At 47.0% G+C, this 17,667-nt stretch overlaps 1 protein-coding gene across 14 annotated transcripts; it reads left to right on the top strand.

The window, feature by feature from the left end:
* Positions 1-205: 205 nt before the first annotated feature.
* On the top strand, positions 206-17,419 carry FAM71F1 (family with sequence similarity 71 member F1). Of its 14 annotated transcripts, none has more exons than XM_032305617.1 (9): positions 206-348; positions 4,731-4,916; positions 5,470-5,862; positions 7,442-7,626; positions 8,746-8,998; positions 10,508-10,629; positions 13,054-13,091; positions 15,798-15,967; positions 16,768-17,419. In XM_032305617.1, the coding sequence occupies exons 3-8, from the start codon at positions 5,614-5,616 to the stop codon at positions 15,965-15,967; spliced, it is 1,017 nt and encodes a 338-aa protein (XP_032161508.1). In that variant the 5' UTR covers positions 206-348; positions 4,731-4,916; positions 5,470-5,613; the 3' UTR covers positions 16,768-17,419. The 14 variants fall into 14 exon arrangements, with proteins under 14 accessions (XP_032161508.1, XP_032161507.1, XP_032161505.1 ...); XM_032305616.1 differs by having other exon boundaries at positions 13,048-13,091; XM_032305614.1 differs by having other exon boundaries at positions 13,045-13,091.
* The last annotated feature ends 248 nt before the right edge of the window (positions 17,420-17,667 follow it).

Here is a 17,667-nt window from a genome sequence, read left to right as displayed (position 1 = left end):
CTGATTGTATACTGGATTCCCATCCTTAAATAATAAATAGCAGAACCCCCCAGTTCTGGGTGGGTTCATAGCCATGCAGCTAAAAGCTACATTTCCCAGCTTCCCTTGCACCTGGGTGTGGCCATGTGACTGAATTCCGACCAATGGGATGTGAGCAAAAGTGATTATGCCCTTTCTAGGTCATGCCCTTAAAAGGAATGAGTGTGCCCTCCCATTCTCACTGGCCAGCATGCAAACGTGATGGCAGGAGCTGGAGCAGCCACCTTGAAACCCAGAGACAGATAGTGACATATTGACAATGGCAGAGATACTCCACCAGCCCAGGACTGCCCGTCTTTGGACTACTGTGTAAGAGCAAATCGAAATTCTATTTTAAGTCACTACATTTTGAGGTCTTTTGACTACCTAGACAATAAGTAATTCATGTAAGCCTCATGTCATTACTTTTACCTAGGATCCTGAAGTTATTTGTACTTATTTGTGTTTTCTTATTTCAAATCATATGTTCTGCGTCTTCCTTTTATAAAAAATTAAACTGTCACTAATAGTCTAAATTTTTCCCCGAGAACCAGCTTATGGATTTATTTATTCTGGTGTGCTTAGTATTTTAAGATTATGTTGGCTTCCTTTATACTTGAATGGATGTCATTCCTGTATGTAAATGTAATTCCTGCTTGTGGAATTATTGGTTCACATCATTTCATTTTCTCATCCCATGTAAAGTTGCTGAAGTCTGGAACCAGTCTCATTTTATTCCCCTTGGTAGGAGCACCTGGGTGGCTCAGTGGGTTAAAGCCTCTGCCTTTGGCTCATGTCATGATCCCAGGGTCCTAGGATCAAGCCCGCATTGGGCTCTCTGCTTCCCCCTCTATCTCTGCCTGCCTCTCTGCCTACTTGTGATCTCTGTCAAAGAAATAAATAAAATCTTTTAAAAAAATGTATTCCCCTTGGTAGATTGTCTGCTTCTTCTATCCAGATATTTGTAGTAAGATGCTTTTGTTGTGCTAAGATTTATCATCTTCCCAAGAGCTATACTGGTCTCAGTGGTTTCTTTACTCAGTTTACCTAGAATAGAGTAAATCCATTTGTGTGCCAAATTGGGTCTTATGTTTCAGAAATGGCTTTTTCTTTTACATGTTTGACTACTTTTTCAATTCCATTTGTTCCCTCTTCATCAGGGACTCTAGCTGTATGTTTGGTCAACATAAATGTCTCCCACATCCATCATTTTCTTTCCAGTCTTTTCATCTCTTGCCCTTCTTTATTATACTTAGTGTGATAGTCTCTGACCTGCTGACCATGTCACTGACTCGGTTTGCTGTCATATCACCTCCATTTTTTGTGGAAATGTGACTGTGAGATACTGAGTGTGACTGTCAGATACTGAGCAGGTTTTTCTTCTTTTTTTTTTCTCCTTACATGCTCTCCCCTTTTCATCTTATTTTGGTATCTCTAATTTTGTTTGTCTACTTGCTTGTTTCATGGGATCTATAAGGTCCCTTGATGGTACAGAGAGGATTCTTGTCAAGGACTTTATTCTATTTCCTGCTATCATTTTTCTTCTGAGATATATTCTTTTAACATATTTTCCTAGGACATTCTTTGGGAAAGAAGGGTAATATCTTACATAGATCCTATGATAGCTCTTTGCTAAGAAATAGTGGCTATTTAAAAAACAAAACTTTCCTGAATCCATCAGCCCTTTATTTTTTATTATTTATTATTTTATCTATTTATTTTATTTATTTATTTGTCAGAGAGAGAGAGAGTGCTCAAGCAGGGAGAGCAGCAAGCAGTGGGAGAAGCAGGCTTCCCACTAAGCAAGGAGCCTGTCATAAGACTTGATCCCAGGATCCCAGGATCATGACCTAAGCCGAAGGCAGACACTTAATGACTGAGCCACCCAGGTGTCCCTCCATCAACCCTTTAGATATAAATTCTATTTCACGGAAAAATAGTAGCTAGACAAGCAAACTAGACACCACAAGGAAGTAACCAGATAGATCCAGAAGATGAGATATTCTGTAGGACAATGATCTCAATTGCTTCCACTAGTAAGTGTCCTAAAAAAGGGACTGTACTAGATTAAAATAAACTTAAGGGGGATGTGTGCTCCTGGATTGAATACTGATATGAATAAATCAGTTGTAAGAATAACTGGAGTTAATTGGAGAAATTTTAATATGGCCTAGAAATTAGATGAGATGAGATAAAAGTATACCAAAATACAAAGGTAAAAAAGTGTTGGTTAAATAATACAGATTCTAAAAAAATTAAAAACAATTTTTAGAACATAATCTCTCTCTCTCTCTCTCTGTCTCACAAACACACACACGCACACACACACACGCACATCCATGGTTGTTGCAGTGATGCTCTCTGGGAGGTAAGAATATGCTGTTTGTTTTTTAAACTTGTCTCTATTTTCTGATGTTCTACAAGCACATATACACTGCTTATGTAATAGTTTTTTTTAAAAATAGTGACATAGATTTAAATGGGACAGATTTGCCATGAAGATAATAAAGCTTATACTTCAGGGCCCTTTGTTCACACTGAAACTTCCCAGGCCCCTAAGAGGGCTTCTGGCAATGTTTTATCATATTTTTGTGGTAATACCATATTTATTTTCCTTTTTATGTTTTGGAAATGTTTTACTGTAGTAAAATAGACATGAAATGTACCATTTCAAATGTCCAGTTCAGTGGCATGACGTCCATTCACACTGTCGGGGGCGCATCACCACCCGCATCTCTGGAACTTTGTCATCTTCCTGAACTAAAACTCTGTACCCATTAAACAATAACTCCCTACTGCCCCAACTATCCAATATTTTTTTAAGATTTTATTATTTATTTGACAGACAGAGATCACAAGTAGGCAGAGAGGCAGGCAGAGAGAGAGGAGGAAGCAGGCTCCCCGCTGAGTAGAGAACCCAATGTGGGGCTCGATCCCAGGACCCCAAGATCATGACCTGAGCTAAAGGCAGAGGCTTTAACCCACTGATCCACCCAGGCACTCCCAGTATTTTTATTTTTAAGTGTCTCCAAAACTGTATAAGCTCTAAGCTCCACAGCACCCTGGTCTAGCCCCAACTGAATATGCAATCAGGTATCCTGGTCACTCCTGAGCAAGTTTGAAGTGATACTCAACACTACTAAGTGATTTTAGCCTCAAACCAAAGTACTATCAACACTGTCAAAGAGACAAGACCACTGAGGTGGTGTGGGGGGGGCAGAGCAGCAAGAGAAGCAGACTCCCCACTGACCAAGGAGACTGATACGGGACTCGATCCCAGGACCCTGGGATCGTGACCTGAGCCGAAGGCAGATGCTTAACCAACTGAGCCACCCAGGTGCCCTATATCAGCAATTTTTAAGCCTGACTTGGTATAACAGAAAACCCAAATTTATTTCTCTCATATATAAAGGAAGTCTGGAGGTACACAGTCCAGGAAGGACTAGTATGGCTATTTTATGATTATCAAGGAACTGGAGCTCTTTTATCTTTCTATGCTACCATCAGTGGAATGTCACATCATGGCCCAATGGGGCTGCTCAAGATCCAGCTGTCAAATCTCTATTCCAGCCAGAAGGAAAAAAATAATAAGGAATGAGAAAGTATGCCTTTTCCTCCTATGTCTCTTCACCACAGATGCAGGTTGCGCTTACATCTCTGTTGCCACAACATGGCCTTACCCCTAACTATAAGGGAGGCCAGGAAATGTAATCTTTATTCCAGAAAACTGTGCCCGACTAAAGATCAGACATTCCACCATTAATAAGGAAATGGAGAGAATGGATATTGAAAAAGGCAACTGAGCATCTATAAGATGGTTTTTAGAAAGATTTGTTGTGCTAGCTTTTGAGGCTTGAGGGGGGCAAGTAGGAAGGGTACACATCTTAAAGACATTTGATTATTGCTTTAGATTCTGTTTAGTGCCGAAAGCTCACTTCCTCGTAATTAGCTTTCTAGACTGGGCACTAAACCTCTTCCACATACCACAGAAATGGGCTAAACAGGCTTGCAGAGAAAACAGAAAAAGCCATCTTCCCCATTGAAGGGGACTTCTGGCTGTCTCAATGGCCAAATACATACAAACTACATATCTAGACCAATCAGCTAGACCATAGCAGGCAAGTTCAATTCATCTCAGCGTGTTAACTGCCATCACTTTTGGACTGTGTGTTGCTTCCAGAGAAATGTCAACCTCAGAACGGGGTCTCTTGACCCCATCCCTAGAGACCATTCCATAGAGGACATTTGTCCCACATGATAAACAGAAGAAAACAAGGAACATGAACACGGCAGTTGCGTTACCAACCAGAGAGTGGTTTCAGGTGCTGGAACGGGCAAACTAGAAGCCACCAGGTGAGGGGCACATGGAACCAGGTCAGCAAAGCCTCTAGACCTTTCAGCCGCCACTCTGACTTGATAACGAAATGCAGAAGTAATTCTTCACGCTTGTACATCACATGCACTGGTTGTCCGATTACTTTTCTGAGTTGATCATATTTTATTTTGGTTTGATAATACATAGCTTAGTAAGTTCCGGAATTTCGTCCAAATTAGAATATGATTTCTCCCCGAAGCGGACTTGAATAGCGGTCAGCCTGCTTCCTTCTTTGCCCTTGACCTAGCCACTGCAGGGTTTGGAGCTCTTGCTTCCTCCGACTCCAGGCTGAGGAATGCTGTCACTCTCTGAGAGGGGGAATGTCTTGTTGATCTAGCGGAACTGCCCCAGCGCGGTTCCACTCTTCTCTGCTGGGCACCCTCACAGAGCCAGCCTCTGGGGAAGAAACTAATTACGTGGACTCCTCCTTCAGTGTGACCTCCTGAGGGAAACAGACCTGCAAAAGTAACCACCCAGGCAGAGCAGAGCGCGGAGCAGAGCCCTGCGATTCCTTCCAAAACGGGTAAGTGTCCTCCAGATAAACACAGCCTCATCACAGCTGGGAATGGCGGGGTTTGAAATAGACAACAGCCCTTGAAACTGCTTGGGGTAGGTTGCATTACGAGTAAGGGAGAGTTAAGGATTCCCATGCGGCTCAGTCAGTTAAGCGGCTGCCTTCCGTTCAGGCCATGATTCCAGAGCTCTGGGATCAAGTCTCTTATCGGCTTCCCTGCTTGGCGGAATCCTGCTTCTCCCTCTCCCCCTGCCCCTGCTTGTGTTCCCTCTCTCACTGTCTCTCTCTCTGTGTCATATAAATAAATAAAATCTTTAAAAAAAAAAAAAAGAAAAGAGTAAGGGAGGGTTGAAAGGCAGGAAAGAAAATACCCTCCCAGCAGCTTTCCTTCCTTGCTTCCTGCCTGGCTCCCTGAAGCGGACTTGAATAGCGGTCATCCCCTTCCCAGCAACCTCTGGGGGCACTATGTCCCCGGGTTCCGGACAGGGGCTGGGGACTATCAGGGCAGAAACAAGCCCTCTGGAGGAAAAGAGAAACCCCCCTGCATTTTCCTTTCCCACAGGCCTGCCCTGGTTTTTTCATGATGTCATCCATTCAGTATTGTGAGCTGATTGGTGGTCCCAGGCCTTGGCCAGCCACCCAGGGCCAGGAGGGAAGAGAGAGATACCAGGCCAAACTTGCAGCAGGCCCCTGAGCATGTGCGGAAATGTTGTCATCAGTTCCACAGAGAAAGACTTGGTGGAAATCAAAGAAGACAGTAAAAGTCACAAGATCTTTTCCAACATTCCCTTCCCTGAATGCCTGGGAAGAAGTCAGGGGCCTCTTGTCCGTGGATGGGGAGCCAAACCCTGGAGTAGGCCTAGGTGTGGAGGAGGGACTTCTCTGCCAGATGCTTCGTTCTCCAGAATTCAACCTGTTTCCGGACTCAGTGGTGTTTGAAAGCAACTTTGTCCAGGTACCCTTGGGTCGCTCACAATGGCACTCCTTGATTCTTCTCAACTTGTTCCCAAGATGTGGCCGGGAGAGTCTGTCCCGGGGCCAGGAGTGGAGTGAGCACTGAGGCAAGGCGAAGTCAGTGGGCCTGGAATGCAGCTGACCCTGACTTTGCTGAGCCCCCCACAGAGCTTCTTCCGCAGACACTTGTCATTGTGGGGACAGAGGTCAGGTGTTCTCTGCTCTGAGTAGAGGACTTGGTATCCGAACCCCTCAGTATGCTTCCTTCTCCGGGCTGTCAGGCCCAAGAGGGGAACAAAGAGGAGGCAAGTGAAGGGGGCTGCCCTGGGAGGCTTCGTAGCAGAAATGCTGACTGGTGAAAGAGCAGGAGCAGGGCCCCGAGAGGGACCAGGGCTCAGGGTCTCTGCTTTCTCGTCAGGGAGCATCATTGTGCAAATGATCTGCATGCCCTGAATCCTAGTTTCCTCTATTTATAAAAGGGATTGGACCAAGCTGGTTGTTACATGTGAAGCCAGGAAGCAAAGGCACAAGTACAACGAGCACTTGGGGCATTTTTTTTTAAAAGATTCATTTATTGGGGCACCTGGGTGGCTCAGTTGTTAAGCATCTGCCTTCGGCTCAGGTCATGATCCCAGGGTCCTGGCATTGAGCCCCTCATCAGGCACCCTTCTCAGCGGGAAGCCTGCTTCTCCCTCTCCCACTCCCCCTGCTTGTGTTTCCTCTCTTGCTGTCTCTGTCAAATAAATATAATCTTTAAAAAAGAAAGAGAGAGAGAGAGAGAAAGAATAAAGATTTATTTATTTATTTGAGACAGAGAGAGCATGTGCGAGTGAGTGCACTGCATGTGGGGGGGAGAATCTCAAGCAAACTCCCCACTGAGCACAGAGCCCACAACTAGGGGGTGGGATGGGCTCCATCCCAGAACCCCAAGATAGTGACCTCAGCCAAAATGAGGAGTCGGCCTCTTAACCAACCGCGCCACCCCGGGGCCTCTCTGTGCATTTTTATTTCCTTGCCTGTTCTTCCTTTCCTCTGGCCAAATGGAACCCAGAATAAACAGACCTTGGGAGCTGCAAGGGGAAGTGCAGGAAACAATAGGGTCCCTCAAAGAATGGGGTAAGGACACATTTTTCAAAGCAAATCTAGGAAGCAGTGTGAAAAGGAGTCACAGAAATGTGACACAGGACCAGGAACTCTTGGGTTATAGTTCTTGTGGGCAATTGTTAACAGGAGCTGGGGTAAATAACTCCAGTTGTTGAAGCCATATAGGTTTAAACAGTGGTTCTCAATAAGTGTTGATTTCAGCGGCCACCACCAGGGGGCATTTGGCAACCTCTGGAGATACTACTGATTGTCCCAACTTGGGAGGCGCAGCAAGGGGTAGGATTGCTACTAGCCTTTAGTGCATAGAGACAGAGACGGGGTAACCATCCTGTCTTGCTCAGGAAAGCCCCCTCCCCTAAACAAAGAATTAGCCAGCTCCAAATGTGGATAGGACTGAGGTTGAGAGACCACCTCTCCTAGAATACACTGCTGCTTTTGCCCAATGCTCAGGCTGTGCCCCTCGGGCTGCTTTGCAGGTCAGAAAGGGCAGGAACTGGATAGACATCTACAAACCCTCCAACACCATGGCCCTTGGGGTAACCTCCTCCGTGCCCTGCCTGCCCCTTCCCAATATCCTCCTCATGGCTAGTGTCAAATGGCACCAGGGACAGAGCCAGACATGGAACAGACCATCTACGGCCCCAAACATCAAGCTGAAGAGGTAAGCAACAGAGATGCGAAGAGAGGATGAATGCGGTGAGGGGTGGACCCAAAGCAGAGGCTGCTTTGTGACTCAACTCAAAGTAGGGAGAGACGGAGAAGTAACTGGCAGTGACATTACTTTTTTAGACAACAGTAGCCCAAGACAGATCGTGCACTGGAAGCATTAAGGCCAAGGTTGCGGGGTGGATGGGGCGGAAAAGAGAAGTGTTATGTGGTCAGCAATGAGAAGCCAGTCAGCATGCCCACTTTCCTTCTTGCTGCTCTCACCCACTGAATCCATAGGAAGTCTTCCTGCCTTGGGCCAAGGGGCAAGGAAGCAGTGAGGTCCGGCAGATAGAGCACTAGATGTGAGACACAGGTTCTAGTCTTCGGTAGCCAACGACTCGAATCATTTTTGAGTCTCAAGGCTATCTGCCTCATCCCAGTTTTCCTACTGGTAAAACGAGTGGAGCTAAGTCTCCCTTAAAACTGTAACATACAGTGACCTCAGACTCCTCTGGGAAGAAACAGCCCTTTTTCATATAAGTAATCTGTAGGATATCTCAAGAATCTCTAGAGATTCCCAGAAATCCAGACAAACCCTTCATTTCTCCATGTCAGTTCCATGATAAACCTCGCCTCTATGTTCTGGGCCTACCTATAGAAAGCCCAGCCCAGTTCCTTCTCCCAGTTCCCAACCCCTTTGGGAAGAGTAGAGAAAGCACTGGGGTCAATGAACAGACAGGCTAGACAGCGCCACTCTGTGGCAGAGAAGGGCAGTTCCTTTAGGCTATCAAGAAAGAAACTGGAAACCCCTGCTACCCAGCCACCTTACCCCAGGGCTATCTCTCTCAAGCAGGATCCCAGGGAACACCAGCCTGAGAATCATGGCAGATTTCAGGGCGACACCCCAGATCCACCGAATCTGAGTTGCAGGGGATTTCTTCAGGTGTCTGCGTTTTAAACAAGCTCCCCAGGTGAATCTGGTCTCGGCAAATTTGAGCACCACGGTGCTGAGCATTCTCTCTCCTACCCCCGAAAGCCTCAGTCCTGTAGGAGACACTCCTCATATTAACGAAGACGTGGTTGGATCAGAAGCCACAGAGCTGCCACGGTGTGTCTTCTCTTGTGGCTTCAGGATCCTCCCACTGAAGTTCGTGGAGTTCCAGGTCTGTGACCGGCTTCAACGCATCTTGCGATTGAGGACAGTCACCGAGAAGATCTACTACCTGAGGCTCCACCAGGACCATCCTGAGACTGTCTTCCACTTCTGGATCCGGCTGGTGCAAATTCTGCATACGGGGCTGTCCATCACCACCAAGGACCCAAGGATCCTTTTCACTCACTGTCTGGTACCCAGGATCAACTGCAGCCCCTCGGGAGACTCTCACGTAAGTGGGCACCATTGCCCCCTCTAGCAAAGGCCAGAGCCAAACTGTGGAGTTTAGGTGTGCTGGTAGGTGAGCTCATAGGTGAGCACACCGTGAAGGCGATCCCTGCCTTAGACCTTTGCTAATCAGCTTTATTGGGGGCATAATTTACGGCCATAAAACCCAGCCCTTTCAAATGTACCGCACAGCGTTCTCAGTAACAGTACAGAGTTGGGCAACCATCGCCCTACAAATTCCCTTGTGCCCATGTACAGTCCTTCAAATATCCCTATTTTCTGCCCTACGCAGCCACTGCCGTAGGCAGTCTCGATAATTTCTTATTTCTTAGAAATTTTGTATAAATGAAATCCTACGATACTAGCCTTTTGTGCCTGGTTTCCTTCCGTCAGCGTGGTGTTTTTCAGGCTCATTTATATTGTAGCATGAGGCCACTTCTGCACAGTCACAGACTATCGTTTTCCTTCTCATTGCAGAGTAGCATTCTGGTGTATGGGTATATCACGTGTTGTTTGTCCATTCACCAGTTGGCCATTTGGATTTTTTCCAGTTTTTGATTATTATGAATAATTTGATTATTATGAATTATTATTAATATTATGAATATTATTATTATCTATAATGGGAACATTTGTGTACAAGTTTTTGCATAGATGTATGTTTCATTTGTCTTGGGTAGATTCTAAGGAAAGTAATGGCTGGGTCATTATTTTTTTTAATTTTTTAAAGGTTTTATTTATTTATTGGACACAGAGAGAGACAGCACAAGCAGGGGGAGCAGCAGAGGGACAGGAAGAAGCAGGCTCCCCACTAAGCAGGGAACCCAATGCAGGGCTCCATCCCAGGACCCCAAGATCATGACCCAAGCCAAAGGCAGTTGCTTAGCAACTGGGCCACCCAGGCGCCCCGAGAAAGTAATTTTTTAAACATCTATTGAATTCCTACAACAGATATTTGATCCCCCTACATTTAAATATAAAACTAAGTAGCAGAAGCTTTATTAAAATTTTTAAGAATGGGCTGTTCAGGAACATATGAAGGTATGTTCATAAGAATAGATGATCTAGGGGTGCCTGGGTGGCTCAGTGGGTTAAAGCCTCTGCCTTCAGCTCAGGTCATGATTTCAGGGTCCTGGGATCAAGCCCCACATCAGGCTCTCTGCTCAACAGGGAGCCTGCCTCCCCCATCTCTCTGCCTGCCTCTCTGCCTACTTGTGATTTCTGTCTGTCAAATAAATAAATAAAATTTTTAAAAAAGACGAATAGATGATCTACTAAATTACGTCTAAAGTTTTCAATGACAGTATTATCCTTAAGGCACCAAAGGCTATTTATAACAATTCAGGGGACAGAAACAAACAGAGATGGCCTCAGAATGGCCCCTCTGAGCAGCTAACCCAGCAGCCCAGAGGCAGAGCCCCAGTTCCAGCATCTTCATGTCTGGACCATGATTAGGAAAATGCAGAGACCCCAAGCCCTTAACCACCTGGCTTTGTTTTTTTCCTCCATCTAGTCAGTACAGAAGAAACCCCAAGTCTCCCAGCCCAGCGAGAGCCTCATGCAGCTGATGGCCAAGGGGGAGAGTGAGGCGCTCTCTCAGATTTTTGCTGACTTGCACCAGCACGATGAGTTCAGGTATGTGCCTTAAATCGGCCAGCCTCCCGTCCCTGCCACAGCCCAGAAGGCCTGGGCCCTAAGATCCAGAAACCAAGCAAAGGGAGGAGCGTGAAATGTTGCCACTCAGGATCCAGGTTTTATCCTTGACTCAGAATAACCTTTACCCAGTTCTCTTTGCCTTAGTCTCCCCCACACAGCCCGCACGGTGGGCCCGACTCCAGAGGAATGTTGTACAAAATAAAAAGTAACTCTTCGATAAGAAGAGTAAGTTAGTAGCGTAGGTGGGAAAGGAAAACCTAATTTCTAACCCTGTTCCTAGTCCTTAGGGAGAAAAAGCGAAAACATTGTCTACTCATTGAGTTCCTTTACCTCTTCCCCTGGCTAGCTAAGCCTCTGCTTAGCCTTCAGGAAGCTCCTGTGGTTGCTTTCTAAATGGATAATCTGTTCTGGAAAACTCCATGGTACCAGCCCATGTTCTCTGTGCCTGAGGAAATGTCCCTGTATGTGCAGGTGCCTTAGGGCTAACAGGCATTGAGAGCACTTAGAACACAGGGCACTGCGACCAGAGGGCAAAGATGATTGGGAATCAGGGTCCCTGGCAATCTTGATTTGTGGTTTAAAAGAAAAGGGAGGACAGAAGTAAGTTAGGAAATGTCACCAGAAGAGAAAAACCAGGAAGGAAGGAGAGAGAGAGAGAAGAAAGAAAGAATGAAAGAAAGGGAGGGAGGAAGGGGAGAGGAGAGAAGAGGAGAGGAAAGAAAGGCCTTTTTCTCAGTGTCGGGAGTGAACCAGCGGAGTTGGAGGGGACAATCTCTTACAGTGGTTCAGAGCTCACCCAGCCCTGGGCCCCAGGCACTGCTCTGACTGTGAGCCCTTGGGCCCATTGCTTCACTTTTCTGGTCCCAAGGGTTCAGATCTGCAGAATGGAAATAAATGATAGTAGTGCCAGCCTCACCCAGATAGCGTAAGGTGACATGAGCTCATACACATCAGTCTTTGGCATGCTCCTCAGCAGATTCAGAGGTGGACGGAGGAAATCCTCAATAAATATTAACTTGTATTATTAACTCAAACGTGGGCTGGAAGTAGAAAAGTATTCGCGCAAGAGAAAGATGTGTCTGTTGCCCACTGCCTAAGAATTTATACCGGAAGTTGTCGCTCTATGTATGTATCAAAGGCTTAACTACAGAGGTCTGTAGTTAAGAAATTTCTGGGTGAGAGGTCACATTGCTGAGCTGGAGACCCCTGGACTCTAGTAGAGCAAGATATATTGAAGCAACTTACTGACCCTCTCAAAATCTGAAATCATGGATTTTTCTTTTGTCATTACCGTTTGCTTCTATTTATACTCCTGGCCACCATTCAGTCACTTGGCCACACCCAGCTACAAGGGAGCTGGGAAATGCACTCACCAGCGTGTGTGTAGCCACGTGCCCAACGCAAAGTCAGAGGTTCTGCCGCCCACAGAAGGAAGGAAGAAGGGGGTCTAGGGGCCTGTTGTCAATCTCTGGCACAGGCAACTTTTAATGTTTCTGGAAGGTCAGAGGGGACTTAAGGCCAGAAGGAGAAATAGGCTCTACCCAGAGGAAGGGTGGAGAAAGCTGCAGAGGTTGAGGGAACAAATGAGGCTTCATCCTGAGGAAGAGATGGGTGAGTTTAGAAAAAGGGAGGGTGGGCCAGTGCAGAAATGGCGGGGGTGGGAGGATGGAAGAGGTGGGCAGAGCTGACTGAGCCAGGGCCTGGGAAGCCCTGTGAATGAATGAAGGCTTTAGTGGAGTGGGAGCCTTAGCCTCATTTTAAACTGGGAAGTGACGTGATCCAAGGTGACGCTGGCTGTCCAGGTGACAGTTGATTTGAAGGGAGGGAGCCTAGGTGTGAAGAGGCCGGCCAGTAAACTGAGGCAACCTCATCTGGGCTGTCATGTCCTGAATGGATCAGAGGGCTGTGAGAAACAGGGAGAAATGAATTTTTGCTTCACTGTCCTCTCAGGAATTGCTTTGGACGGACATTTGGTCTCTTTAAGTTCCTAGAATGAAGCCCCCAGTGATGGTTTCTCTCTCCTCATCCAGGCAGGTTCTAGTCTGGTCACAATTCTATCAGTTTTTGCACATTGGCAACAACAAGCAACTTACAGCAAATAAAATGAAAGGCTGAGACAAAGGACCCAACAGATGGAGTCGCACCCACTTTTCCTCAGCAAAAGCAGCAGCAAGGGCTCTGCTCCCACCCCATCCCCCTCTCCCCTCCCCCTTCCCTAGTTTTTCTTCTGGTACTTTGTTACCAGGGTAGCCGCAGCGGGCCTTTTTCATATTTATATCTGCCTCTAAAGCTTTTGCATCAAGAAAAATATGACTAGAAACAAGATTTGAAATGAGAATTTCATGCTCTGTTCTTTTCCTTTTGGCCTTCGTTTCCTTGATCCTGAAATGGCTGGAGTTCCAGGAGCAGCAAAAAGACACAGACCAAAAAGGACAGCTCAGGTAACGGAGGGAACAGGGCACCCACGTCTCGGAGAACTTTCTGCCCCACAGATGTAGGAAGAAGGTCCCCTCCAGCTCCCCGTCCCAGCGTCCCCAGATCTCTGTTGTCCTTCCATACCTGAGTCTGACTTCCTCCAGGCTCTTTGGCCCCCATGCTCAACTTGGTAGCAAGTCTTAGCTTTTTCTCTCTTTGAAATGTTTCTGATATGCTTTCCTTCAGCTCTACTCCCACAGATTCTACCCTAATCCGCCTTATCACCACATGCCTGGCCCGTCCAGTAATCTTCTGCTAGTTCATTCATTCATTTACTCATGCCAAAACATGCAGGGAGCCCTTGGCAAGTGCCCAACACTGTGAAGTCCCAATGGAGGAGGACATAGTATCCCCTCAAAAAAGGTTTATAATTTGGTGGTCAGATGGGTAGATCCTGAAATCACAAAACCTCTCTTTCTAGGAAACATTCAGAACTCATACCTGGGGTATCTCGGGAGCACAAAGACAGGGGTCCCTCACTCCCCGCAGGAGACTGCTGGGGAGGGCCTATGAGCTGAGTCGTAGAGGAGGGCTACAGGCAGGGCCAGCCGAAGAAGAGGAGGCTGAGCCTTCTGAGAGTCAGAGTCTGTGTGAAAGTGCATGACACATTCTGGAAAGAGCAGCCGGTTCCCTAGATATTGCCAGGTTCTAGTTTACCCCAAATCCACGCCTTTTGGCATGCATGACCCTGTGCAAACTTCCCGCCCTTCCCCATCTCACCTGATCCCTTTCTCCCCCTCAAATAGAAGCCCTGTGCCCCATCTTTTTCTCCAGCCCAAATCTGCTCTAGGTAAGCCTTAGCTCTCCTTCCCCGTGTGTTACTCATCCCGTCTGCTCCTTCCCGCTGATGCTCCACCGGCAATCCTACCTATCTTTCCAGACGTATCCTTCCTTGGTCATAACCTCTCTCCCATTATTCCCTACTTGTTTCATAGGCTTAAGCCTCATTTCTTCAACCAATATTCATTCTTCTCATGCCTCTGAGTTATCTGCAGTGGCAAGCCCAGGATTAGGAACGCAAAGGGAGCTCGAGAAACATCCACGCGCCACAGCACTAATAAATTATTCCTCCCAACTGGTTCGGGAGGTGGCCAGAATATCGTGTTATATTTAGGGAATTTAGAGGAATGCGTAGATCTCAGAGAAGCTCTGCCGACTCTCGTCCAGTCCAGGGATTGCAACTCAAATGTCTGCAGGTGCTACGAATGGGTAGGGAGTCTAGGTGTCCCGTAAGAAATGGCTGACTTTTCTCTCCATCCCATTGTGAGTTACACCCCAGCTGGACTGACCCTTGGTTTCAGCACTGAGGAGGCAGTAGGAGGTGATGGGGAGGGTAGCATCAAGAAAGTGAAGGTTTCCATGAAGCCTTCAGTATTCACCATGGTGGAACACAAGCCTGGTATTGCCAGATACTCTGATTTCTCAACAAAAGCCAAAAATCTGGATTCTTATGTAACACAGCCCCTCCCCCATAAAAACTAAAACACAGTCCAGGCTGATACTTAGTGGGCAAACACAACCTATCTGGGGAGCGAATTCAGCCTGGAGGCTGCCGGGTCATGCAGTCCCTGCTCTAAATGGTGGGTAAAGCTGACCCGGGTCCATAATCCCCGAAGCCTGAGAATGCATTCTCATGTCATGTGAGCAATGATACAATGATGATGCATTAGTGTTTTCACACAAATATTCCATCACACACACACACACTCAAAACATACTCCATGAGATTATGGTTGAAGAAGACAGAATAAGTCACACTTATTTCTAGGACTCGAGAGAACAGCTGGAATTTCAGAATCATGAGGTATGTGTTTTCACGGGAACTATGACGCCCATGCTGTCCTAAGGCTGATTTCAGTGAATCATCCTAGGATGTCCCCAGGGCCCTTTCTTTCCTCGGAACTGAAGGAACCCTTTTTCAACTCTTTGGTCCAGATAATATACCCTTTGAGTTTGGAAGGACAATTATACCCCAACCTCTCGGAACTTCTGGATGAAAAGAAAAACCAATGTCCCAAGGCTTACCTGTGTGGCTAAACCTTTCAACTCCCCCATCAGTGGGTAGTGTGGCCCTACTGCAGTGCTTCCCAAACTATAGTGTGCAAGCAGCCCCCTGGAGATCTTGTTAAAATGCAGATTTTAAGTCAGTATTGTGCATTTCTAACACGCTTCCGGTTATGCCAAAGCTGTTGGGCTGCAAGCCACCTTTACGGTACCTGAAGCCAAGTGGACTGAGGACAGGCTCAGGCTGAAGGGCATCTGGGTTCAAGGCCATTGCCAGTTCAGCTAGCCGAATCTCCTCGGGAAATTCACTCAGTATGCTCCCCAAGCCACATGTGGTTCCCTCCTTTTACTGGCACTGCCTGGTTCAAACCATAGAATAGTTAAAACATGGGCTCTAACTGCCTGGCTTTGAATTCTGGCTCTGACTCCTCATTATATGACCCTGGGTAAGTGACTTAACTGCGCTGGGCCTCAGAGTCCTAGTAAGATGGGGACCACAGCAGCGCTGATCTCTCCAGCTCCTTGTGAGAATTAAAAGAGCTTTAAAGCACATGATGGTTGGGGACCACGCCTGGCTCATAAGAAGCACCCCACCAGTGTTGGGCCATGACTGCAAGACTGCTCTGTGAATTAAAGGTACAAACAAATGCATTCCCTTTATGACCTAGAGAGAGAGACTCACAGAGAGGATGGCATCCCTTGCATCCGTGACCTCAGCTGGAGAAATTCGCTCACTTATGGAGAGTGGGAAAGAGAGAACCCCTCTGGGCCGCAGCCCCTTTCACTCCTCAGCACCCTGGCAGCCTCCACGGGGCTACAGCTGGCCCCGCTCATATAGGTACTGTGTTGGAAATAATCTGACCGTCTTCATGGGACAGCCCTGGAGTCCCATTTCAGGCCTGGGTTCAGGTCCTAGGGACCTGGGGGTGATTCCAGGAGGTGGTGGGTGGGAGTGGGGGTTGCCAGCCAAAGCCACCTTAGTTCTGTTTGTTCCTTCCCGGTTCTTCTCTACCTCCAACTGGGTTGAGTGAAATCCTAAATGTGGCAGCTCCAGAGCCCCGCTAGAGGCCCCTGGGAGTTCTTACCAGTGGCTCTGAAGGGAGAGAGACCAGGACAACACTGTTGTGGCTAGACCTGCTTTCTTCCCGCTGTGTGGGAGGGGCTGTGTCCTCCTGTCCTCCTCCCGCAGCACAGTCCCTCCCTCTGGCTTCTTTGAGGGAGTGGGAAGCTGGTTCTTCCTTTTCCTTTCCAGAGCTCTTGGGGAGCCCCAACCTTCTGTCACAGAATGAACGAGAAGGAACTAGGCCAGAAAGTGTGGGCTAGGGGGTGATACTTCTCTGGAGCCCAGCCTTATTTTCCCATGTGCCAAATGTTCATCCCCATCCATATATTCATTTGGCCAATATTCATTAAGTACTTTCTATGTGCCTCTGTCTGACCAGAGGGAGATCTCTAAAGAAGGGAGGCGTGGCTTGTGTTTTCTCCAGCCAAATAATATCAATATAACACTTACCCTTATGAGATGCCTGTTATTAAAAGTTGACAATTAAAAAACTACCTTAAGTATCTTTGTGTCCACAGACAAGTTTTTTAGGCAAGCTGTATCTCATTGGACATTTTTCTCCCCTACGCTAACAGGAAATTCTATCTGAACCCCTTTTGCGCACTGGGGAGAATCTATGCGGCCCTCGCCAACACCACTCACATTCGGCTTTCTGAGGGACTCTGTCTGATGTAGGGAAGGAGAAAGCCACAACTAAGGAAAAATAAGAGTCTCCTCATGCTGACAGCATAGCCTTTCCTTGGAGAACCATTTGGGAGCATGGCTCCGGGTAAGGGCATCATTCCAACATCATTCCTCTACGCAACTCTGGTCCACACCACCACCGTCCTACCTCACCTCCGTTATCACCGCCAGGGCGGACACAGGAAGCTGTGATGGAGATGAAGAGAAGAAAGGAAAGGGAAGCAGGACTGACGGAGAGGGGAAGAGAACAAAATGGCGGTGGTGAGGAGGTGGAGGGAGGAAGTCAGAGGAGAGGGGAGATCTCACAGAAAGGCGGTAACAGAAATAAACAGAAGGGACCCGAATGAGAAGCCAAAGAGGAAAAGAGAAGAAATACACCACTGAGAGATGCCTCACGAAGCTTCTATTTATCTAATTTAAAACTTGAAAGTAAGGCCATATACTCAAACAAATGTGTTTTCTTCTCTGTGCCAATTATTCTGGATAACTATGAGGGACTAAAAACAATTCCAGCCAAGGGCCTCTCCTGAAGTTTCCTTTTTTTCCTTTTTTATTTTTGTTGTTGTTAGTCCCTCTTTTGATTCAAGCTTTACATCTTCTTCCTAAGCACATTCCCTAACTTGGATTTGCTAGCCTGGCCCTGGTGTTTCAAATGAAGGTTTGGGATTGAGGCTGCAGAAAGTTTCCTCAGGAGGCAGTATTAAGACAAGGTGTGTGAGGTAGGGGGACTTTCTCTTTTGTGGTCCAACATTCTAAGCTGGCTGTGGTCTCAGTCCTACAAACACTAGCTC

This window comes from Mustela erminea, chromosome 11 (genome assembly GCF_009829155.1).
Source record: "Mustela erminea isolate mMusErm1 chromosome 11, mMusErm1.Pri, whole genome shotgun sequence".
NCBI classification, from domain to species: Eukaryota; Metazoa; Chordata; class Mammalia; order Carnivora; family Mustelidae; genus Mustela; species Mustela erminea.
This window is presented reverse-complemented; position numbering and strand designations above follow the sequence as displayed.